General features: G+C 42.6%; 3 protein-coding genes across 3 annotated transcripts; 1 reads left to right on the forward strand and 2 right to left on the reverse strand.

Annotated features, from left to right (window-relative positions):
- Positions 1–3,583: 3,583 nt before the first annotated feature.
- Positions 3,584–9,190, forward strand: c7b (complement component 7b). The gene is made up of 17 exons (XM_014134762.3): positions 3,584–3,728; positions 3,814–3,875; positions 3,968–4,043; positions 4,154–4,295; positions 4,478–4,625; positions 4,815–4,953; positions 5,056–5,184; positions 5,289–5,532; positions 5,644–5,757; positions 5,973–6,139; positions 6,249–6,477; positions 6,656–6,827; positions 6,974–7,061; positions 7,180–7,312; positions 7,815–8,003; positions 8,140–8,236; positions 8,358–9,190. The coding sequence occupies exons 1-17, from the start codon at positions 3,723–3,725 to the stop codon at positions 8,659–8,661; spliced, it is 2,439 nt and encodes an 812-aa protein (XP_013990237.1). The 5' UTR covers positions 3,584–3,722; the 3' UTR covers positions 8,662–9,190.
- Positions 9,191–13,536: 4,346 nt separating this feature from the next.
- Positions 13,537–18,562, reverse strand: rgs7bpb (regulator of G protein signaling 7 binding protein b). The gene is made up of 6 exons (XM_014134748.3): positions 16,619–18,562; positions 15,898–16,070; positions 15,033–15,163; positions 14,737–14,881; positions 14,454–14,524; positions 13,537–14,353 (listed from the first exon to the last, which is right to left on the reverse strand). The coding sequence occupies exons 1-6, from the start codon at positions 16,766–16,768 to the stop codon at positions 14,262–14,264; spliced, it is 762 nt and encodes a 253-aa protein (XP_013990223.1). The 5' UTR covers positions 16,769–18,562; the 3' UTR covers positions 13,537–14,261.
- A 126-nt stretch (positions 18,563–18,688) lies between these two features.
- Positions 18,689–24,811, reverse strand: rnf180b (ring finger protein 180b). Its single transcript, XM_014134734.3, has 7 exons — positions 24,709–24,811; positions 23,873–23,978; positions 22,420–22,518; positions 21,454–22,302; positions 19,997–20,210; positions 19,726–19,851; positions 18,689–19,430 (listed from the first exon to the last, which is right to left on the reverse strand). Exons 2-7 carry the CDS (start codon positions 23,951–23,953, stop codon positions 19,237–19,239), a joined length of 1,563 nt encoding a protein of 520 aa, XP_013990209.1. The 5' UTR covers positions 23,954–23,978; positions 24,709–24,811; the 3' UTR covers positions 18,689–19,236.
- Between the last annotated feature and the right edge of the window lie 389 nt (positions 24,812–25,200).

The following is a 25,200-nucleotide window of genomic DNA, read 5'->3' on the forward strand; positions in this document are numbered from 1 at the left end:
AATAAAAACCTTTGTCATAGCTTCATCAGGTGATTAATCATGTTAAACACTATTATTGCACACAGAGTGAGTCTATGCAACTTATTATTTGACTTGTTAACCACATTTTCACTCCTGAACTTATTTAGGCTTACCTTAACAAAGGTGTTGAATACTATCGACTCAAGACATTTCAGCTTTTCACATTTTTTTTTTTTTTAAATGTCTAAAAACATAATTCCACTTTGACATTATGAGGTATATTATGTGTATGCCAGTGACACAACATATCAATTCAATCAATTTAAAATTCTGTCTGTAACAACAACATTTGGAAAAAGTCAAGAGGTGTGAATACTTATCATTTAATTTAGGATTCCATCAACACCACAGGCCTTTCTGAGTTGGAGAGTTTGTATTTTGTCCTGTAGTTCATTCAATGTAAGTGGAGAATCCAGTGGGTTCATATTGTCTTTAATTGCTGATTCTAAGACTTGTAATTGATCATGTCTATGTGTATGCTGTTTGTTCTTTGTTATAGAGCCATTTTGGATAGATAACTCTTTGTGTAGTTGTTCGTTTAGTGTGTTCCAATTTTCCCAGAAGTGGTTAGATTCTATGGATTCTTCAATCCCATTGAGTTGATTTCTGACATGCTGAAGGCATAGGCACAGGTTTTCTCGGTCTCTGTTTTTGCTTGGATAGGTTTCTCAATTTCTTTCTTAGGTTTTTGCATTCTTCATCAAAACATTTGTCATTGTTAGGTTGTCTGGAAGCTGAAAGGTCAAATATACTGTTTACACTTTTAGAAAAAAGGGTTCCAAAACGGTTCTTTGTGGATGGACAGGATTCTACCAAGAACCGTTTGGATCAGAATAACCCATTTTGGTAGACAAGGGTTCTTTGTAAGGCAAAGGGTTCTACCTAAAACCTTTAACATCCAAATAACACTTTTTTGAAGAAAAGGTTCTTTGATGATTCTTTGGAAGGCGAGAACGATTCTTTGGCAGGCAAGAAAGGTTCTACATAGAACCAAATAGAATATTTCCCAGCATGCCTTATTGCAGGTAGATTCTCAGAATTGCTTGTTTTGCTGTAATATCACATTGATTGGTTGATAAATATGATGCTACACAAAGATAAATAACATACAGTTTTCTAAACTAATCCAATGTGATGGAGTTATTGCATCCGTTAATGAGATGGTCTTCCCTACCCTGGCAGTCATTCTGAATGCAGGTTGTGGGTGATTAAAAAAAGTCTGGCTGGATTCCAATAGGAATTACACATCACTTTGCAGGCCAGTATAATGCGACTATGCAAAATGTGTACAAAAAAAGTAAATGTAAAATTTCAATGTAAAATGTATGTGTAGCAGAAAAGCTGTAAAAACAAACAAGATATGTGTCCTCCGAAGAGGGTGGATGGGTTAATAATAATAAAAGAAAAAATGAAAAAAAAGACAAGTCTTTGGTCTCTTTGAAATCGTTCCCTGTAGTTCGGAAATGTTTTCTGAAGTGCAACACTACACTGTCCTCCAATGCCCCAGTTGAGTGCCTTTTCAGCTATGGTGGAAACCTGTTTACCCCTCAGAGAAACAGGATGTCTGATGCTCATCTACAGCATGTCCTCTTGCTGCAATACAACAGCAATTTCTGCCTTCAATCATCTCAGTAGGCTAGCTTTAGAATAGGCCTACTGCAATGCCATGTCTGATATGTAGGTTTATTGCACCTAGCTGTACTTTTTTTGCTTAAACTTAAAAAACTACTTGGTGGACTAAATGTGTGATTACATTACGGATTACATTTAAAAAGTAACTTACCCAACCCTGAATATGGGGACCTGGCCAACTGGATGAACCTGGTATGATCATGTGTCTCTTTGACCCTGCTGGCCGATCGTAGGACTACATGTGTGTATAATAAATGTTTAAACATGTATTCTCTCTCGTCATTGCCTTCCACAGGGAAAGATGGTGAAGGGAATGGGAAGGCCTATGGACCTAGTGGCCAATGCATGAACCAAAGTGGTGGTGACCATGGAACATTCTGCTATGGTACACAAGTACCTATGGTACTTCATACACATTACCTTTTACCCTATACTAGTGTCCCTAACCTAATACACTATATGGTAGTAGTGTACCCTATTCTAAATACTATAGTAAAACCTTTCTCCCTCCACTCAACGGGGGGCAAACATAAAATCCTGGAGGGTTGTACTCTGCACAGTGTTAATAGGGTGATCACTGAAAAGGTGAGCTTTCTTTAACTTGACTTCTGCAGGCAGTGTCAATCCCCTCTTCCTGTATGCACTGAGCCACTCACTCTCTTTCCCTGTCACCCTCTGTCTCCCAGGCAGTTTTATGATGTTGACAAGACCAGCGACCTCAATCTTATAGAGATATGGGAGGGACTGACTCCTGATGACATCAGAGTATGCACTGGCACAGACTTTGCTGTCAGTTTGACTACCATAGAAGCCTATCCTTCATCTCAGCTGATGAATCATGAAATAAGCATGCTGACTCATCCATACAAATAATATCGACACTGAATGTTCTGTGCTTCCATTATAATGCATGACGCATAACTCGTTGATCATTGTTTGTGTTTATCTTGATAGGTGTCCCCAAATCTAAGACCAATGCAGCAGATCTGAACCCAGTGACTGTAAAACCATTTCTGCACAGCACAAAATCTTTCTTTTAACATTCCACATGGCCATAGTGTTACATATGAGGACATGTACTGAGGACATGTACTGTACACACCACATCACTCTGGGAGAGAGGAATACATTAGTGAAAGAGAAATACTGTATGTTTAAGATGGCCGGGGCCTGCAGGCTTGGTGATGGTATTGACCGTTGACAGCAGAGAGGATAACAGGGAGTCAGTGGGCTACAATGTGCCCATGGATTACAACAGATTCAGCCTGTTGAAGAATACACTGCACTGCAATGAGTGGTCATTCAAAAGCTGTATATTTGATGTTATTAATGTCTGATTGTTTTTATTTTAAAATGACACCTCTAACTACCTCCAATAAAAATCTGTACTTGAGTTTTTCAGTAAAATGTGAAACTCAAAAGCTAAAAACATACAATTATTTTTGTTCAGTATGGGATGATAACAACCCTGTCAGCTGCTGTATTGTGTCTGGTTGATATCATACAGTCAGTCATACATTACATATACATTTGCTTGGGAGCAACTGGAGTAGAAAAACTCATACAATTTGGCTCTACTATCTTGGGTAAATACAGGCTTGTGACATTTGCACCAGTTGTGTGGAGCAGAGAAACTCATCCTGGAAAAACAATGATTGCGCAACTCCCTCCCAACTCAGAAACAAAGTCCCGGTGCTGTTTGAACAAAAACACTTTTATTTCATGATTGTACATGCAGTTTTACCTAATACCATCACAAAAACCTTGACACCACCAATACTTTTACTAGAAATGAATAAAAGCCCATGGAAAAATGGATAGAAATATACTGATTAGGTTTGTTGCTGGCACAGGGCTACAGGGCCCCCATTAATTACGCATCAAGCAAGGGAGGGGAAAATGGGTCCTTATTGTTGTCTGGCTGGGGGAAAGAACATGAGTGTTTCTCCAGTGTGGAATGTCCTGAACTCTGGGTGCTGTTGAGTAAGCTCTCTCTTCACTAGCTATATGAGCTGGGCTCACTGTGCTGGGCCAGAGGAAAAGACCTGTCTGTCTCTGTGGTGTGCATTATGAAGGTAAGGAGTTCTCACTTATCCTCTCAACATGAATGATGATTACTATAACTCTATCTGACCATGTGAATGTCATTATTTCTCCTAGCTGAACTTGGATGTAACTCTGTCCTGTTTGACTCTGTTACTCTCCCTTCTCCCTCACATTCGGTATGTACTGAGAACCTGAATGTCTCATTCATCGTTGACATTTACCATTCTACGTAAAAGCTGAACATGATTGTCTCTATCCGTCCACTTAGCTGTGAGCGTCCTGTGAACTGCAGATGGGGACTTTATGGGGAATGGTCTGAATGCGATGGCTGCACAAAAACACAGGTACACACAGTCAATCACACGCACACACTTAATTGCATGGACTTCAAGAAAGGAAGATTTAAAAAAAAAAACTTGCATGTATTAATATGATGCTTTCTGAATATTTACAGGTTCGCACACGGACTGTTGAGGTGTTTGCCCAGTATCAGGGCAGTCCATGCTCTGGGGCGGCTTCTCAGAGTCAAGAGTGTGTCCCCAAGAAAGGATGTCCCTTGGACACAGGCTGTGGAGAAAGGTTCCGCTGTTCCTCAGGTACTTTTTAAAATCCACATGAAGCCAGTAAAAATAAGTAATTTTTGTCTATTTCTGCACTGTGTACTGAATTAGTGTATTGTTTAGTATGTGTATTTTCATCTCATACAGGTGACCGATGTGTATGTATGTGCATATACGATTCATAAACAACAACAACAACATATGTATGTGTATCTTAGGACAGTGTGTGAGCCTCTCTCTGGTATGTAACGGAGACCAGGACTGTGAGGAGGGCGGGACAGACGAGAGACACTGTGATGCTGACAACAGCCACTATGTGTGTGACCTGGACAAGACTCCTCCCAACTCTGACCAAACTGGCAAAGGGTAGGCACGCCCCCCTCTACCACTAACATCATATGACATGTAAATTTGATGTGATGAGTTTTGCTTGTGTTTTTCTTAATGGTCACTTTGCATTGGCTATACTGTATTTCCCAGCATGTTGATGTGATAATCCAGTGTTGAAGATGTGCAGATAGGTATCTGAGTTAAGGTTTGTATTGTCCCCTGTAGGTATGATGTGCTGACAGGGAAGTTCAGGTCTGGTGTCATTAACACACTAAGCTTCGGAGGGCAGTGCAGGAAGGTTTTCAGTGGAGACCACAAGACCTTCTACAGATTGCCTCAGAGTATCCTCAGGTACACCTTCCAGGTGAGCTATACTATACTACATGAGACTGCAGGTTTGGTTTAGTAACAGGTAGTAACTTACTGGTGAAGTAATACAACTACAATCTGTGAGATCTCTTCCTAGGTGGTGGTTGAGAATGACTTCACCGATGAGGCCTATGAGAGCTCCTGGTCCTACATGAAGCACATCCAGGACAACGCCTTATGGGGACATGATCGCCGCACTTTTCACACAGAGCTCAACAAAGACAAGGTGACTCACTGAGACTATAGCTGGTTGATGACAATATAGCCCTGCGTGAGTTTGTAGAGTATGATGGTTAGGTCTTATATGCGTGTGTCCCTCTCTTCTGCCAGTCTCACAGGCTGCTGATCATAAAGAATCAGGTGGAGCTAGCCCAGTTCCAGAACACTGTGCCCCAGTACGTCACTCTGGCTGAGGGCTTCTGGAAGGCGCTGTCCTCCCTCCCAACCACGTACAGTTACCCAGCCTACCGCTCCCTCCTGCAGACCTATGGCACCCACTACTTGTCAGAGGGGGCCCTGGGGGGCCAGTACCAGGCCCTGCTGGAGTTTGACAACGAGGCCCTCAAAGAGACCAGTGAGTAGGACCCCTTTCTCACCAGATAGAGACACATAACTGTTAAATATGGTATTCATTGCATTGAATACATTGCACATTCTTTTTGATTTCCTCTTTCTCTGACTGAAGGCACAACAGATACAGAGTACCAACGGTGTGTTACGAAGAAGAAGCGCCGCTTGTTCAGGAAAAAGGTCAAAACCACATGTGAGAAACTGGTGGACTCTCTCAAAACCTCTAAAGGTAGGTCCAACAAGTTTCTATGTCACCCTTAGGAAACCTTATATACACGGTATGCACCACGAGTGCTAAAATGAATCAAAAACAACACAGTAGTAGAAAATATCAACTAGTCTGAAATGTTAACAATAGAAAGGTACTGAATTGAATAGGTCTGAATTGACAATAAAAGATGCATTGTATGTAATCACCTCTGTCAACCATGATCCTGTCTGCAGAGTATAACAACAACAAGCTGCCTATTAAGACCAATGTCATCGGTGGAGACACGTCCTTCATAGCTGGCCTGAGTGTCCTGGACCTGGAGAACCCTGAGGCCAATGGACAAATGTATGACAAGTGGGCCCGCTCCGTCAAGGACTTCCCTCAGGTCATCAAAATGAAGGTAGCATAATCACATACATCTCATATAACTATAAACTTTTTAGTCAATTTATATCATATTTTTTGGGATGCCATCATGTTATACTGTATCATGTCCATCCATATTGTAGCTGCGGCCTCTGTATGAGCTGGTGAAGATGGTGCAGTGTGCCGGGCTGAAGAAGCTCCATCTGAAGAGAGCTACAGAGGAGTACCTTGAAGAAGAGCATCCCTGCCACTGCCGGCCCTGCCACAACAACGGGCAGCCCCTGCTGACTGGCACAGAGTGTAAATGTGTCTGCAGGCCTGGTACCTCGGGCCCTGCCTGTGAAAGTGGCACTGTTATAGGGGAGCAGCCAGGTAAACAACCTAAATTGCTCACTTCCTGTACTGACTTGTCCACTGACACTGTATTGTTCCTACAGGCCCCGTGCCTCTGACACTGAGCCAGCAAGATTTCAGATCAATGTATGATGTTGTGCATTTATCCATAATGATTGACTTATAAATGTGATATTTTGGCTCTGTCTTTAATAAGGGGTGATCCATGGGAGCTGGAGCTGCTGGTCGTCATGGGGATCTTGTTCTCAAAGTCAAATGTCAAGGTCTAGGACCTGCACTAACCCTGCCCCCAGGCGAGGGGGCCTCCATTGTGTGGGGCTGCCCACAGAACATACTTCCTGTGAAGAGCCAGACCTACAACATTTACAGTGAGGAAACTTGACCTCTCACCAAATACTCTTTGTACAACAAGCACACATTAGCACAGTAGCTACAGTTACAATAACCTCAGTAGACTTGACCAGTTGCCACATCTGCTTCAGAGTATGGGGGTTGACTGTGTGTTTGTCTGCAGGATGATGGAGCCTCAGTGTTTTGGTCTCTCTATAAGTCCACCGAAGGCATGTAGAGCCCCGCCAGCTCTGAGGAATGGCTTTGTCCTGGTAATGGTCACCTTTCCATTCCTGTTATCTATTGCAGAATTCAATAACCTTCAAGGAAGTGTGTGTGAATTTGTCTGCTGTATGTTGTGAAAAAGCATCAATGTGTATTTGTATCTAGAGCCCCAGAGATGTATACCTTGTAGGCAGTAAGATTGAGTACTCCTGCATAGAGGGCCACTACATCACTGGAGAAACTGTGGCTGAGTGCACTGACAACAACAGCTGGACCAGAGGACCATTGGAGTGCAAGAGTAGGTACTCAAAGGGTTAACTTTTTTAAAACACTGAGGTTGGATCTGACTCACTCAAACCACAGAGTTTCTAAACCCAGAGGCGCAACATCACAAGACGTCCCGGGAACGCTTGCAAAGCAGACCAGGCTTGGGTTTGGGGTTTGAGAAGTGTTGAGAGAAGTGAGAAGTGAACAATTCTTCTTTAGATGTTCATTTTCTCAGGATGTAAAGGCACAACCTAGATTTGAGACAAGGTCTTAAGTAGTTGAACATGTTATTACTCTGACTTCGTAAAAGTGACAAGCTGACACGTTTTCATTTTCGTGCCGTTGATTTGAGAGACTGCACATAAACAGCTTGAGCGAGACAACCGTTAGACCCAATTACGAGTTTCTACGCATGAGCTTAGCTAGCCAACGTCGCCATGACATTGCCAACAAGTTTGATCGGGGATTTCTATTGGAGACGCAGTTTTAGCCTATCTTCATACTGTACTGTCTTTGCTCAAACTATATTCTAGGTGCAACATGTGATGTTCCGTCCCTTGAGAATGATGTCACAGGCACGCCTTGGAAAGTGATCTATCAAATTGGGGACAGTGTGTCCCTGTCCTGTCCTGTGGGGATGATGAGAGAGGGCATGGCAGAGATCGTCTGCAGCTCCAGTCTGCAGTGGTCTCCATCCCCAGACAGCATAAGGTGCAGAGAGGGTAAGAGATCCAGAGATTGAACTGCTACATGGGAATCAAGAAAGCAAATTCTTACCATCTTTGCTCTGAAATTAAATGAGGAGGCATCCCATTCCATTAAATATTCATTTTGATGTGTTTATTCTGTGTGTGCCAGTGCCAAAGGGCCCCACCCCTCCACTTGGCTTGAACTGCAAATTATGGGAAACACCAGGAAAGAGTCAGTGTGTGTGTAAGCTTCCATACCAATGCCAGTGAGTATTTCAACTGCAGTCTTTTCACATTTCTTGACTTTTGACAGGGTAATACAACTAAGTATATACAACCAACTGGAAATAAACAAGATATTTTTATCTGATTATTTTTCTCTTAAAGGCCATCCTTGCAGTTATGTGCCACTCTCCACACAGGCAGAACAAGTAAATTGGGCATGTGTCAACTTGGAGCTCTGCAGTGTCTGGGGCGGAGCTTCAAGCTGGTGAAGGACAGTGATTGTGATTGGTCGGATCAGGGGCTCACTTCCTGCCAGGAGGAGTGCTTTGACACCTCCGTCCAGCTCTGTGTCAAACTACCAGACAGTGCTGTTGCTGTGACAATGTCAGAATGTGAGGTGGGGGCTCGGAGGTGCCAGGGGGAGCAGTTTGATGTGGTCAGCATCAAGGCCTGTTCTGCACTTTAAAACATGATTCTTAACCATTAATTGTAATGTTTTTTTTTTACATAGAAGAGAGTAGTCCCTTATATTCTAATAAAGTGTAGATCAAGGTAGAGCTATCCATTTTCTACTCTACATGGTAATAGAGAGAACTATGCCACTAAGCTTTTGACTTCAGATAACTTTTTTGGACTTTCTTTATTGGTTGAAATTTGGCCATAGAATCAATGAATGAAAAACACATATTTTCAATGACACCTTGTCAACTTCCGTAAAATATGTATTTTATCTTTCATTCAGCACCTAAAATGCACCTGATTTCAATGTCTGGATAGTACGTATTTTCAATGTCCGGAAAATACTTATTTTTGACGTCCGTATAAGATGTATTATAACCTTTCATTCAGTACCAGAAATGCACGTTATGTCAACGTCTGGAAAATATGTCTAAAAGATGACTGGGATTGTTGCAAGTTTTAAATAAAAGAGCATTAGACAAAAAAGGTTACTTTTTTGTTAATTTCAATTAAACGCTACGTTATGACACAATAGAGTTGATTGCATTAAGTGAATTTTTTTTTAAATGTCACAATACCAGTACAAAATAACCTGCAAAGAAGTTAACAACAAACTACATTTTAGCAAATTAAGTTGAACCAAGCTGCAGCTGAAACGGAACAAAATGTGCTCTTTCTGAACGTTAGTCTTTACAGTTAAATGTAGTGTGTGCTCTATGGTATTATGGACAAGGAGAGAGTGATAGAATATGGGAAGAGGATGGGTACAGCAGGACCTGAATATGTGGACTCTTCACACAGGCCTTCATTGAGAATCTCAAACACCATCTTTCTACACTTGATGGCAGCCATGGAGCACAGGGTCATACTCCTTTTGTTCTGGGTCTTTAGCAGCTTCACACAGAACATGTGTTCTCCCTCAGGACAGTCCTGGGGAACTTCACACAGACATTGTTTGGACTCTGAGTGCACAAAGACAAAGGGTAAGAGCAACATGTATATGAAATTATTTTGCTATGTTGAAATCCTATCAACAAATTAATCTTTGACAAATAATTATTTGTATTGCATCTTAACTAGTTAAAACTATTTTCAGATAAGGTTATTTCAGCTGAACGTGGTCAAGTGCTATCTGACACATAGAGGGAATGTGTGGCCAGTCAGAGTTACCGGTGCAACCCTTACACTCGTAACAGATGTCAGAGTTGCAGGGCTCCTGGACTGAGCTCTTGGCAGACATGGTGGCACTGAACTTGGCCCAGTCCAGGCTGACCACATCCTTGTCACATGGACCTACATTCATGGAGAAGAGCTGGTCACCATGGCAACAACCCGGGTGGAAACCACAGTAGGACATCATCATACCACTGCCAACTTCAACATTGAAGATGCAAACTCGTTTTTGTATGGGCTGCAATGCACACAACACACACAAAGGTGGAGCACACACAGACATGGAAACCATAGATCAATACAAGTAGAGCTAACATTAAAAGGCTCTTAACCATCCATTAATATTACATTATTCATGACTTAACGAAGATTGATAAATGAAAGTGCTCACATGCAAGTCTCTCACCCCACGCAAATACATTTGGAACTATCATGCCTCTCTCCTCCCCCACATTGAGTGTTAGAAACAAACAACTTATCTGGACCGACACACAGACAGGACAAAAATCCAATTACGTCACTATGCAATTGAATCCTATTGTCAATCATATGATCTTCACTTAATTGTCGATAAACTATATGATGACTTAAAAAGGACACCAACATCCTCTAATGTTTCTTCAAAGCCCCTTTGAACAGTCTCCACCTATTTTGCAGTGCAGGTCATCGGGAAGTGAAGGCTCCCAGGTTAGACTCTTGCAACAGCGTTAGAAGCCCCGCCCTGGCGGTGTCATGCCTTTGTCAGTGCAGTCAAGTCCCACAGAGTGGCCCACCTCGCACTACTTTAAAATCATTGAGTTAATAAAGCCTCTATACAAACATGGTTTCTTTTTTGCTTTCTTGAGTAAGGCAGCTCCAAAATGCAGGTGTTTCAGCCTAGCTCAGTGCTTTCTGTGGTGGTGGGGCAGCCAGTGGAAAATACGGAGTGTAGGGGTTGATAATGTTCTCTAGTTGCGCCGTGATTGGCTCAGTGTTCTGTCACTCATGGAGACACTACGTCACTGCCAAATCTAGGTGTAGAGCTCGAAAATTCAAGCCCCTTGGGTGCTGCCATAGAGTTATATTAGAAGTGCCAATCCAAGAAGGCTTAAAGTCATTGGCCACAGATAAAATTAAGTCAAATCACGTTATATCTACAGTATATTTAATTGGATTGATCATGTCAACATCATACTTTCAAAATATTAGCTAGCAGTCATCATAAATCAAGTCAACAATCTACTGGCAAATCCTTTTTAATCCTTGTCACATGAAGAGAAATTACAGATAAAACCGATCGGTGCTCATCGGCCATTGGACATAAGCATTACACAACAAATTGGAAATCTCAAATTCAACAATGAGTGGTTTGGAAGGAATCGGTGGCTAACTGCAAGCATTGCAAAGCAATTACTAGCCTGCTATTTAGTGGAGTGGGTGTGTTGTCCCAATTCTCGGTTTAAGGTTCTCTTTAACTATTTTAAAATGATAAACATTCAACGTTGGTCATGCTGTAAATCCAGCATGATTTCTGCCACAATCAAAACAACTGTTAACTCAGAACTGGGAAGTCTGACTTCAGTGAGTTCAAGAAAACTCGGAATTGTCAATCGGGAACTTGGGCCTCTTTCTACAACTACGACCTGAAGATCACTGACGTCATCATGATTCGACCCTGTTTTTTTCGGAGTTCCCAGTTGTCTTGAAAGCAACATAAATCCAGAGAAAGACAGACTTTGATGACAAAGTTTAAAGACGAAATTTGCCCACGAAGGACCGCCACGTGCCACCTTCCTGTTCAAGGGAGCACAGCACAAAAAGGTGAGTCCAAAAATGTCTTGTATGCTGCTGCATAAATTATGTAATATGCCAGGAAGATATGTATACTGTAGCTAAGAAAGTAATACTAAGTGTATGTTGGAATGAAATTCCAGATGGAATGATTGCGCCAGAGGGTAGGGAAGCCGTCTTATCGGCTCTTAACCAACCATGCTATTTTGTTTGTTTTTTCGCGTTGTTCGTAACTTGTTTTGTACATATGTTGCTGCTACCATCTCTTGGGACAAAAAAGAGCTCCTGGACATCAGAACTGGGATTACTCACCTCAAATTGGACGAGGAGTTCTTGTTCAATGAGTCAGACGCGAGGGATATACTACGGACACCCGACCAGGCCCAGATCCACGTGATTCGCTGGAAAAGGAAACACACTACCGTTCAAAAGTTTGGGGTCACTTAGAAATGTCCTTGTTTTTGAAAGAAAAGCACATTTAATGAAGCTGCCAGTTGAGAACTTGTGAGGCGTCTGTTAATCAACCTAGACACTAATGTACTTGTCCTCTTGCGCAGTTGTGCACTGGGGCCTCCCACTCCTCTTTCTACAACATTGACAATGTCTACACTGTATTTCTGATCAATTTGATGTTATTTTAATGGACAAAAAAATGTGCTTCTCTTTCAAAAACAAGGACATTTCTAAGTGACCCCAAACTTTTGAACGGCAGTGTATGTCTACGGGTATGACTTCATATATCCCTCACAAATGATTGGTTATTTAACTTGTCTGTCAAAGAGGACACCCCCTTCCTGCATCAGCCACAAACCCGAGCCTAATAGATAAGACAAAAAAAGACTGAAGACTCTAACACGGAACCCAAACCGGCTTCACGCGTGCGCCATCATGCATACATTTATTTTGTCCCCCCACACCAAAAGCGATCACGACACGCAGGTTAAAATATCAAAACAGACCAACTACATTAATTTGGGGACAGGTCGAAAAACATTAAACATTTATGGCAATTTAGCTAGCTAGCTTGCACTTGCTAGCTAATTTGTCCTATTTAGATAGCTTGCTGTTGCTAGCTAATTTGTCCTGGGATATAAACATTGAGTTGTTATTTTACCTGAAATGCACAAGGTCCTCTACTCCGACAATTAATCCACACATAAAATGGTCAACCGAATCATTTCTAGTCATCTCTCCTCCTTCCAGGCCTTTTCTTCTCTGGACTTTATATTGCGATTGGCAACTTTCAGAAATTAGGTGCATTACCGCCACCGACCTCGTTCGTCTTTCAGTCACCCACGTGGGTATAACCAATGAGGAGATGGCACGTGGGTACCTACTTCTATAAACCAATGAGGAGGTGGGAGAGACAGGACTTGCTCCGCGATCTGCGTCACAAATAGAACTGACTTCTATTTTAGCCCTTGGCAAAACAGACGTTCGTTGGCGCGCGTGAGCAGTGTGGGTACAATAATTGAATAACATAGATTTCTAAATTTATTTTGCACGCACACAACGCAAGCGGTGTAGTCAGCCTGTAAGCCATGACAACACAAAGTTCAAAGTTCCCAAGTCTTCCAAACCCTCCTTTCGCAACCTTCCATCCTGTCCCCTTACTGGAAGAAGTGTCTGGAAATTCCAGATTCCAGTAATATTCACCAGCTGTAAGTTGTCTCTACAACTCTGACCCCTGACACTCCCTTGAGTGTGGAAAGAGAGGGGTCATGGGTGGAACACTGAGTTCCTGTCACACTGATAAAATATAAAATAGTTTCATGTTGTGATTGATGAAGTTTATAGCTTTGCAAGTACCCACAACTACAAAGAATAGGTCCATTTATCTCCTTCATGTGAAGTATACTTTAGGCGGACATCATGTGTGGGCTCTGAAACCAACAAGACACAACAGATCAGAGCCTCTCTATAAACCAGACAAAAAGGATTCTTTAAATACAAAAAGTTTATTCACATTATAAAATGGCCTATACATACCTGTCAGCCGTAGAACAATCTATAGCACAACATCTATACACTACACATCTACCACAGTACAAATAGCAATATTCATGCTGTACACTTTCGGCCAAGACATCAAAATAAATCAATGCAAACGATTTAGACATCCAATCTTTAGATAATCTATAGTTAAATTATTCAAAGAAAGTTTCATACAAAACATTTACCACCATTTATATACTGTATTTACATTAAATGAGAAATGTTTTTGATATGGAGCATTGCAAAGCCCTTGTGATGGAAAAAGTAAGTTAGAGACAGATTTCCTTTTCATGGAAGACTGCAAAAGAAGCATTGCACAGTGAAGAAATATAATGACATTCTGAGGAAGATGTCTAAAGGCAAAGATTAGGCAAAGCTGTCTACCAACATACTGCATCTCTCATGGCATCAGTTTGGCACATCTGTTTGTGCTCGTCTATAGACCTAAGGGTCCTCCTTTTCTATAAAGAGAGACAGCTTGAATAATATAATAGCAAAATATGCATGTTTGTAACATTATATTTGAATAGCTTTTTATACATATAATCATATTACAAAATAAAGACAGACTGATCAGAAAGTTCCTTCCCCAAATGGCAGTAATAACATGTAAGGTGTTGTGTAGGGTTGGTGTGCTGCCCTTGCTGCTGCCTGCAGGACCCAACTGACTCAGCCAGACACCAGGCAGCAGAACCCAGAGAAGCGCCTCTTCCTCTGCCTGACTAGTGGGTATTGAGTGAGATTCAGCAGACTGCTGTCATCTAGACAACACAGACAGAGGAACCTGAGTACAGTGCAGTGCCTTCCATCTCGTGTATCTTTCATGATTTAACACACTCTTACAGTACAAATGCTACTTACCTTGGTTTTTTAGTGGTAAAGGCATGGTCTCCCTAAGTTTGCTGAGTAGGTTTCTCATCTCTCGCATGTCCCTGAGGAGACAGGGTGAATCGTGGGTAAATCCATTTACATGGTCACAGAGGAAGCCTACACACAAACTGAAACATGAACGTCTACTATAACTTGTAATGTCCAATCTGTTGATAATCCTATTCATGTATGGCTTAAACAGTACTATCTGGCCTGGGCTTTCTGTTGACCATGAGAGACCATGAGTGTGTAAGCATATTGCATTACACTATACCTCTCTATGTTTTCAATATCGGTGCACACCAGCCAGGACTCATGTTGGTAGTCCACAGGTGAGGAGGAGCGCTCCTCCAGGATGGGTACATCAGAGCTCTCATCCATCTTGAAGTCCAGCCTGGGCTCCGGGTACGAATCCTTTCCTGGGATATGATCAACATATAATACTGGGTAACCTGTGATGCCGTGTATTTCATATTGTAGCTACTTATTTCATTGTGTAGACATACTAGTCTCCATCTTGACATTTATCTGAACTATCCTGCCCTCTGCTGGTTGAGATTGGTATTTCACCTTTCCTGTGGAGCTGCAGTACCCCCAATAGACACATGGACTTGAGCATCTCCGTGATGAACATCTCCAGGCAGCACTGCAGCTGGATGAAGAGCCGGCAGATCTCTGGGTGGATCTCCCCATCCTCTGGCCTACAACACATACAGTAGGAGAATGGACAGTTTCAAATCTTATCACTGGCTCCTATTCTAGCCCTTCGTGAATCCCCCTGGATCTAAAGCAGGGGTGGGCAACTTTGGTGGGGACCACAAAACATCTGAACTCATCATGGGGGGCCACAGTGGCTTAAGGTTCTGCATATCCACATCCATACCCACACATGCAGTCGATAAGGCCCTAAGTAACATTTTATTAATCCATGGGCCAACAAAAGGGGGGCCGCAGGGCTAATTGCCCATCCTTGCTCTAAAGAGACTGGAGGTGTGATGGGTCTTTAATGGCTAAGGGAAGAGCAGATCATTTATCAGTAGATTACACTAAGCAACAAGGACAGCTCCAGGGGCAATTGAAGACATCAACATATCACGTCCAGTAACTGTATCATAGATTCCAAGTAGCCCACTGTACAGGCTTGGGGTGCATTTTATTTGAATTCAAGTCAATTCAGGAAGTAGTCTACATTGAAATTCAAATTTAAATCCTTTTTATTCGTTTTTAGTCAAATGTGGAATTGGAATTTGGTTTACTTTCTGAATTGAAATGGAATTGAACCCAACCCTGCTACTGTATTTAATTATCCTGTCGAATAGCAGGGCTTGGATTGACACACTAGCACCGTGGACAGCTCCAGTGACGATTGAAGACGTCAACAGATCACATTCATTAAACTGTAGCCTATCGTATATCGTAGACGCAGATTCCTTACCCAGACCCAGATATCACGGTGAGGTTCTGATGGGCAGCTTGGGCCATAGCGCATCCTTTGGTCCTGGTACGGTGCAGCACGGCCCGTAAAGAGGGACAATCGGCAGAAATCTCTCCAATAGAGATGACCTGTTCTCGGTACAGCGCCACTAGAGTGTTGAATTCTTGGACAGTCTGAGAAGCAACATGTACAATAACCCCTTTCAGCAAGTAAATGCATAGCTCCATAGGTTTTCAAGGGCCCAATATAGGCCTAAACTTTAATAACACTACCGCACTATAAAGACACACATATATATATATATATATATATATATATATATATATATATATATATATATATATATATACATTCATATATACACACAACTACTAATTGTGACACATTGGTGTAATATTGTAGTAGCTATCCTTGTGGCATGCCCTTCTGAGTGCAACATATATTATTTAGTCTATCGCACCTTAAAGCGTTAAGAAACCATTCAAGGACATTCTTAAATGAATTTCTCTATAGCTCCTGGACTCCCATCTACGACTTAGTTGGCAGATAAATGTAGCTTGGTAAGAAAATGTCTCTGGTTAATTATATTTAGAATATCTAGCGTTGCGCATTTTAATTTGTTGTGGGTAAAATATATATAGGATAGTGTCTGCTCTTATACTAGTACGGCAGAAATAACTCCATTGCTTTTACCACTAATGCACGATAGATCATATCTCACCATCCTACAGTCGCCTACCGCCCGCTGGGCTTTCCGCGCGCTCTCGGTGCTCTCCCGGCGCTCGGGGTCCCTCTGCGGTGGTTTGCCGAGCTGGAAAATGTTCGCTGCGGATCTGGGGCGGTTAACGCGCCCGTTCGGTGCAGAACACATGCATACACAGTCACTGATAAAATCCCACGTACAGCCTATCTATAATATTCGTATGTTCAGCTTGCAGGACGAGAGCAAGTAGTGGACGGCTCGCAGCTTCTTCTCTGCATCTCTCTCCTCAGCGGCGAAGCGAGTCACCTTCACCCCAGCAGAAGGCCAACTGCGGCTGAACGGTCTTCTGTCGTGCCTTCACCTGAGAAGCGAATTCACCGGGAGCCTGAGCCAACCATTTGTCACTGCTCCGGCATCCCGTTAACTGTTGAGGCGTCGACGACTCCAAAGCAAGCGGGTCTGTCGCAGGAAAGTATTGAGAATAAACGTAAATATCTCCAAATATTATTCGTATCTGGCATGAGCAACAGCACATTCAAAGACCAGCAGGAATATGAATGCTCAAAGTAAATCTCATCAATTTAAGCACATCACTGCCTCCCGACTGATGTGAGATACAGAAGAATACAGACATACAGGCTACTGTTGGCTGCAAGCAAACCAATGTATTATTGTCACCACAATTGCAAACCAATGAAAACTGTACATTTGACACATAACTTACCAGAGATTTGGCAATTTGTTCTGTAAAATGTATATAAGATGTCTATCATTGGTAATACACTGAATGACACACTGGTAAGACAACATATTACAATGAGTCCCTGCAACACACAAAATTGCAACAGTACTAAAATACACTATATATACAAAAGTATGTGGACACCCTTCAAATCAGTGGATTCGGCTATTTCACGCATACCTGTTGCTGAAAGGTGTATAAAATCGGTGTATAAAATCTCCATAGACAAACATCGACAGCAGAATGGCCTTACTGAAGAGCTCAGGGTCTTTCAATGTAGCGCCTCATAGAGATGCCACCTTTCCAACAAGTCAGTTTGTCAAATTTCTGCCCTGCTAGAGCTGACCCGGTCAAGTGCTGTTATTGTGAAGTGGAAATGTCTAGGAGCAACAAGGGCTCAGCCATGAAGTGGTAGGCCACAGAAGATCACAGAACGGGACCGCCGAGTGCTGAAGCGTGTAGCGCGTAAAAATCATCTGTCCTGGGTTGCAACACTCACTACCGAGTTCCAAACTGCCTCTGGAAGCAACTCCAGCAGAAGAACTGTTCATGAAATGGGTTTCCATGGCTGAGCAGCCGCACACAAGTCTAAGATCACCATGCGTAATGCTAATTGTCGGCTGGAGTGGTGTAAAGCTCTCCACCATTGGACTTTGGAGCTGTGGAAACTCGTTCTCCGGAGTGATGAATCACACTTTACTGGCAGTCCCTCTGACAAATCTGGGTTTGACAGATGCCAGGAGAACGCTACCTGCCCCAATGCAGTGCCAACTGTAAAGTTTGGTGAAGCAATAATGGTCCTGAGGATGGTTTTTATGGTTTGGGCTAGGCAACTTGGTTCCAGTGAAGGGAAATCTTAACATTGCAGCATACAATGATATTCCAGACAATTCTGTGCATCCAACTTTTGGGGAAGTCCCTTTCCTGTTTCAGCACGATAATGCCCCAGTGCACAAAGCGAGGTTCATACAGAAATGGTTTGTCGAGATAGGTGTGGAAGAACTTGAGTGGCCTGCACAGAGCCATGACCTCAACCGCATAGAACACCTTTGGGATGCATTGGAATGCCGACTGCGAGCCAAGCCTAAATCGCCCAACATCAGTGCCCGACCTCAGTAATGACCTTGACCCAACAGCAATGTTCCAACATCTAGTGGAAAGCCTTCCCAGAAGAGTGGAAGTTGTTATAGCAGCAAGGGGGCAACTCCATATTAATGCCCATGATTTTGGAATGAGATGTTCGACGAGCAGGTGTCCACATACTTTTGGTCATGTAGTGCATATTGAATAAAACGTTTATAGTTATATGAGATGTACATTATCAATCAAAAGTTTGGACACACCTACTCATTAAAGGGTTTTCCTTTATTTTTACTATTTTCTACATTGTAGAATACTAGTGAAGACATCAAAACTATGAAATAACACATATGGAATCACGTAGTAACCAAAAAAGTGTTAAACAAATCAAAATATATTTAAAAGTAGCCACCCTTTGCCTTGATGACAGCTTTGCACACTCTTGGCATTCTCTCAACCAGCTTCACCTGGAATGCTTTTCCAACAGTCTTCCCACATATGCTGAGCACTTGTTGGCTGCTTTACAGTGAAAACATTTTGGGTAAAACTCTCACAAAATATGAAATAATCCCATCTACACAACTTCATGTGAGTACTGGTATTTCTATATATATATGACCTCCAAAACGGCAACAAAAAAACACCTCACAGTTCCAGTTCCACTCAGGACTGCTCATGATTCCAGTTAACATATGGAGGTGACAGGTGAGTTACCTGGCAGTAAGCACTATTAGGCACAATACTACATCATCCAGAACCCCAGCTGTACCATTTCTAGAGGTCAGCCATCACTGGCTAAACACACGAACAGCACTCAAGACAAGAAGAAGTATGCTAGAAAGCAAAGAACCAGCAGGGCCAGTATCCAGTTGAGAGAGTGGATGTAGATGATGACCAGGTCAATATCGAAGAACCAGCCGCGCATGTCGGCCAGGTCCAGGGCATCCAGGGCGAAGCCTGCTGGGGCAAAGTGCCACCACCTCCCTGGAGCCACCTGCCCCTGGTACCCTGTGATACAAACAGGAAAACTGGGGTCAGAAAGGGAGGCAGACACAGTCCCTAGTGTACACATTTACAATAATGGGTTTTTGTTTAGGACTGCTCAAGCCTGGCATGCTAGTTAACTAAAAGAGACATTCACTTTGTGAGAAACTCATTAGTTACATGAGAATTATAACATGTTTGTTGCATAAGAGCTTACAGGTACGCACAAAAATAAGACAAACTGAGTTACAGACGATCAGATGATCAGATATCTACTGCAAACAACACACAATATATCCACATCCACAATATACCTTACCCCAAAAGATGCGGAAACGTTTTCGGCAGTTGGGAAGAGGCCATTTAGCACAGTTGGCTTTTTGAAAGTTGTGTTTCCGTGAGTGGTAGACCTTCGGGAAAAAAGTCTTAGCTGTCTGGTTGAGCTCTGAAACCAAAAGGCAATTAAACAAATTTAGTTAAAACTCTCAAAGGGCTTCTTACTATTTACAGCTATGGAGAAAACAGCTATTTGTTATCAATAACGGAACCATTGGGAGGAGTATGCACCCTAAATTGATGCCGTAGCTCACCTTTCTGGAAGAGTGTGTGTGAGATGAGGGTGCGGCAGAGGGGACAGGGGGTGTTGGCCGGCCGGTTCTTGGCCAGAGTGCGGAGGCAGGGCTCACAGAAGATGTGGCCACAGGGGTGACAGCTATAGGGACTGAAGTAGACATCCAGGCACACGGCGCAAGTGTAGCCCTCTCTGTCCACCTCCTCACTGTCTGTTAGCAGCCCTGTCACACTCTATATACAATAAGATAAAATAATAGTGAGGCAATATGGAAAATAATATCCAACAGTATCACAGTTGCACTACTAATCTCTTGTGGACAGACACACGTAACATAAATGGTATCATAGCGTCTGTCAACAGACTGTGGGATGCAACAACTAGCAAGGATCTTTGTTTCTGGCACTTTGATTTGTCATCATCTTGCATCTTTTGAATTTCGGAAAGGGAGGGGACATTTGGCCCATTTGTTGCTTTTTACATCTCTTTGTTCACTTTGCACATGATGCTCACATATGATATGAGAGCACTCCAAATCAGCCCGTCAAGTGTCATTGTGAGAGAATACTGACAGGCTATAGAGTCTATGGTTTGGGCAGAACGGACGGCTTTTTGACATCCACTAGTCACCCCAATTCAGATTCCCATATCACAGAGACCGACTGTAACCATGACGAGAGTGGTTCGTGGAAGGGCTTGAGTTTACAAGCTATCAACCAAAAACGATTAAACTCATCTTGGCACAAGATTAGCCAACTTTATCAAACCACATAAATCAACCTCTAATCTGGGTACATCCACAAGAGAATGCCATGGTGTTGTTCTTTTCTACGGTCAGCTAGACTAGAACAAGCGTAGTACTTGTAGTCCACACTCCACAGTACTGTAAGTGTCTCTCAATCATATACACATCATATACACTGTAGGTCCACACTGGCCACTGTCAACCAACAATCTCTCTGCTACTGCTGACAACACAGGGAAATGTAGTCACCCACCTGGCAGGCAACACCCACCTCACTAATCTTCTGCGCTTGTGTTTGCTTAGCTTATCAAAGGCAAGATATAACTTTCCCCCTTTCCAGACACAGTCAAAGTAAGGTGAAGGACTTTGAAATGTGTGTCATACATGTAACTGCTTGTAGTAAACAGTGTCAGAATAACAACCACAGGGACTCCACTGTGGTCTTCTTGTCAGCTCAACAAAATGGTCAAGAATAATCTCACAAAAATGCAATGTAACTAAAATACTGGACAAACTAAACTGTATGAATGTTTGACTTACCATTACATGCATAACTCCATTAGACATTTCTGTTACAGCCAGATGTCTTTCTTACCGGCACTTATCTCAATTCAATTCAATGGCTTTATTGGCATGGGAAACATATGTTAACATTGCCAAAGCAAGTGTCTCTTTCTCTCTACCTGTAAATAACCGTCCCGATCTCAATTGAGGCCATGACCAATTCTCACCTGTTCCTGGGAGTGGAGCCAGCGTTCTTTCTTCCTCTGTTTCCTCCTCTGGCTCTTCAGCCGGTTCTTCTCTCTCTTGCTGAACCTTTGTAGGGCTGGAGAAGCATTGTTAGCTACTAGCTGGGCCTGGAGCTCTGCGGGGGTTCCCCTTCTCTCCTCCTCCACGGCCCCCTCCTGCTCTCCAGGGATGTGGGAGACATCTGGCCCTCTCAGGGAGAGAAGACGAGAACCAGGGGCCTCTCTAGTCAGAGGTGATAGGCAGGTAGGTGACCTAATAATACTAGTTGCAAATAGATGAGGGGTGTAGGACACAACAGGTGAATGGGGCAGCTGCTCTATCCCAGTCTTCACCTCTCCCTCAGTCACCTCTACAGGGCCAGTCTGGGAGCCAGAGCTACAGGAGGGTTCCAACCTGCCCCTCGCACCAGACTTCGTATGAGAAACAATGCTGGGGGAGCTCAATGGAACTGATTGGGTGGCTCTGATGTCAGCCAACTGGAAAAAGGCATCTGGGTGTGTTGTGATTGGTTGGCTCTCAGCGTTAAGGCGGGACACAGAAGTACAGCAGAGCTGTGAGCCAACCAGAAAGTCCTCCCTGACCTCTGACCTGTCCTGCTCACTGTGAGAACCCCCCGGCTCCCCCTTCAGGCAGCCCGGTCCTCCCCTACCTCTCGTCGTCTGCGGTCTGACCACATGAAGGTAGCGTTTGTGGTCCTGGTCGACCCGACTCTTGCTAAGGTGCACGGTGGACTCCTGACCACAGGGGCATTTGGTGTTGTTGAGAAAGTTGAAGCCACCCAGGCGAGCACCACAGTTCTCGCAGTTCAGCTTCCCCACTGTCCACTGGGCCTGCAGAAAGAGGACATTAGAACAGAAAGAACTGATAGGCTTGTCTCAAATTTGTATCCAAAAGAACACAGTGCAAATCAAACACTAGTACACACCTGTACAAACACAAACCCTTACCTGGTGAACTGACGTCAGTATCCACTCTGGCAGTGTATCAACGTTCATGTGCCAGACGCTGCATGTACCTGCTGCCGTTGTGTCATCATCAGGCACTATCTGTAGGGAGATAAACTCCCATCTTTACCCAGTACAGACCCGGTCAACTCCTAACCATATGTTATAACACCAGCCTGGCTCTCCCTACTAAAGAAACATTGCTCTTTTCCTTTTATGAACTGAACAGGAGTGAAGGACCTATGGTGAAACTCCGTCTGATGCACGGTTTTGTTTATTTCATATAAGCAGAATAGTGAAATGTATGTGCCTGCGTAAATGTGAATGTATAATTGGTTGAATGAGTGAGTCTTAAGTGGTTTAGGTAAAAGCAGCACTGTGCATTGCGAAAGCTATGTGTTGTTGTCTATAGTGATGTACAGTAGCCTAAGTGTATGAAAGTGTATATACTTATTTGAAATGTGTGTAGTTATGTCCTTGAGTTGTTATTGTCTATTGATGTGTCATGTTTTGTGTGGACCCCAGGAAGAGTAGCTGCTGTGTTAGCAGCGACTAATGGGGATGCTAATAAAATGCTAAAAAAGCCACGTGCTGCTCCATTTTCTCCCCTACCACTGAGAGACTTTACATCAGGGGTAGGAAACTAGATTCAGCCATGGGCCAATTTTTGTCAGAGAGGATGGTGAACATAATTAAGATAACTTGTACAGTGCATATTGACAACTAAACGCAAAAAGAGATGGAATTTGAAAATAACAATCCTTTCATACCTTGATTCCATTGAGAATATTGTATTTGTGGGAACACTTGGGAACAGACTTTTAGTTGAATTCCTGGTGGTTTAAGTATTTTTTTTACATATACATTTTTTATTCTAAAAACTTTTGGGGGAAAAATAAAATATGTTGCCGACCCCTTCTTTACAACCCTGGTTGGGGCAAGGAGAAGGATGGAAGCAACACTGTTACAGTTACATGAATCAGAATGTGAGCTATGGATCCATATGGTTCCACCAGCTGAGGTCATGACTTCATGAACTTTAGGAGGGAATGACAGGATTGTTTGGACTGCAGTCACTGACCTTTAGGGGCTGTGTGTAAGAAATGTCTCAGAGTAAGGGTGGTGATTTAGGATCAGTTTTGCCTTTTAGATTACAATAAATAAGATTACATGGACTGGGGGAAATTATCCTAGATCAGCATTCCTACTCTGAGGCTTTGTTTAGACAGACAGCCCAATTCTCTTGATTTCTTCAGATGAGCTCTGAAAAAGATCTGATGTGATTGGTCAAAATACCAATTAGTCGAAAACATCAGAATTGGGCTGCCTGTGCGAACGCAGCATGAGATGCTTGATGGACAGCCACTTAAATATTGCCTTGGGAGTCAGAGCTAGAATGCTTTCCTATGTGCTTTACATACACTATACTAGCTGTAAAAGTAACCCCGTCACTCACCGGATGCAGGCATGTTGTGTCTACAAAGCCTTTACGACACTTCCTGCAGCGGAGCATAGCCACCGCCCCTGGGTTGTCCATGGAGACCGATGTCTGCTATTCTCATCTGCCACAGAATCAATGAAAAAGAGGGCACAGTAGGCTAAATGCCAACACACAGACAAATAGGCAGGGAGCATGTATTTCCTCTCATGGAGAGGATACCAGAACATGTGATATACATTCAGCACAGGTGATAAGGCTCATGGGAATTTTTCTGAAGCACTGTTAGAAGATGAACCCAAATAAGGCTGAATCCCAATATGATCCATGTGATGATGACTCTTGAGTATTCAGAAAAACTGCTGGAAAACAGTTTACTGTATGTGTACCTCTATTCGTATATAGCCTACATTTTAACATAACTGACAACATTTCAACTAAGAGTCATAATTGAGACAGTAGGCCTATCTACTCAACCTTGCTCATGGATGCAGTTACTCTAACCGTGCATGGCCATACCTATACAGTAGCGTCACGCTAAATTCATGATATAACAGCTAATAAACATTTAGGCTTTATTTAGATAGTCTTTTATTTACTACGTAAATAAAAAAATACAACAAAAAAGGCAACATCCAAATGTAAATGATTATTATTAATAGCGTGAAATACAAAACAAGCCATGCCAGCTGAGCTAAATCTAGCAAGCAAAAATCTAAAAACTAAACTCCTCTCCTCTCGTGAGGCGGTGTGCTGCTAGTTCAACATTTCCGTTCATTCTTTTTGACAAATGCAAATGCTTATGACGATGGCTTTTGAAACAATTGCCATAATGAAAAAATAACATATCCTACCTGGGATTTCCAAATTCCTATGCGTTCCCTTCGAAACGATTAATTAACAATTTAATAGAAGAAAAATTCGTCCGAAAGTTAGAGGACAATGACGTCATTGATTTATGTTACGGAGGGTCAGACGCACCAAACTTCACAAGTAATCCACTCTGCCATGTAGGTCTACGCCAGGTGGCAGCATCAGACCTGGTCACAGCGGGGTACGCTGACCATGGTGCTGATCTGAGAAATAACTTCAATAAATTCCATATCTTTATTTTTAAGCAAGAACAAAAATGGCAGATTCGTTTGTAATATTTTCGTAATTGAGAAAGGACAGGCATAGCCCTATGGTTTCCGTTACAGCTGTGGTTTTCTAGAATAATTGAGGCTATTGCTCATATCTAAACATTGAATAATAAATACATCATACAAATAAAAACGTTGAAAACGACTGTGTGTGTGTGTGTGTGTGTGTGTGTGTCTATGCCAATTCATTGTTATTAGTGCTCT

This window comes from Salmo salar, chromosome 01 (assembly GCF_965601325.2).
Source record: "Salmo salar chromosome 01, fSalSal1, whole genome shotgun sequence".
Lineage (NCBI taxonomy): Eukaryota > Metazoa > Chordata > Actinopteri > Salmoniformes > Salmonidae > Salmo > Salmo salar.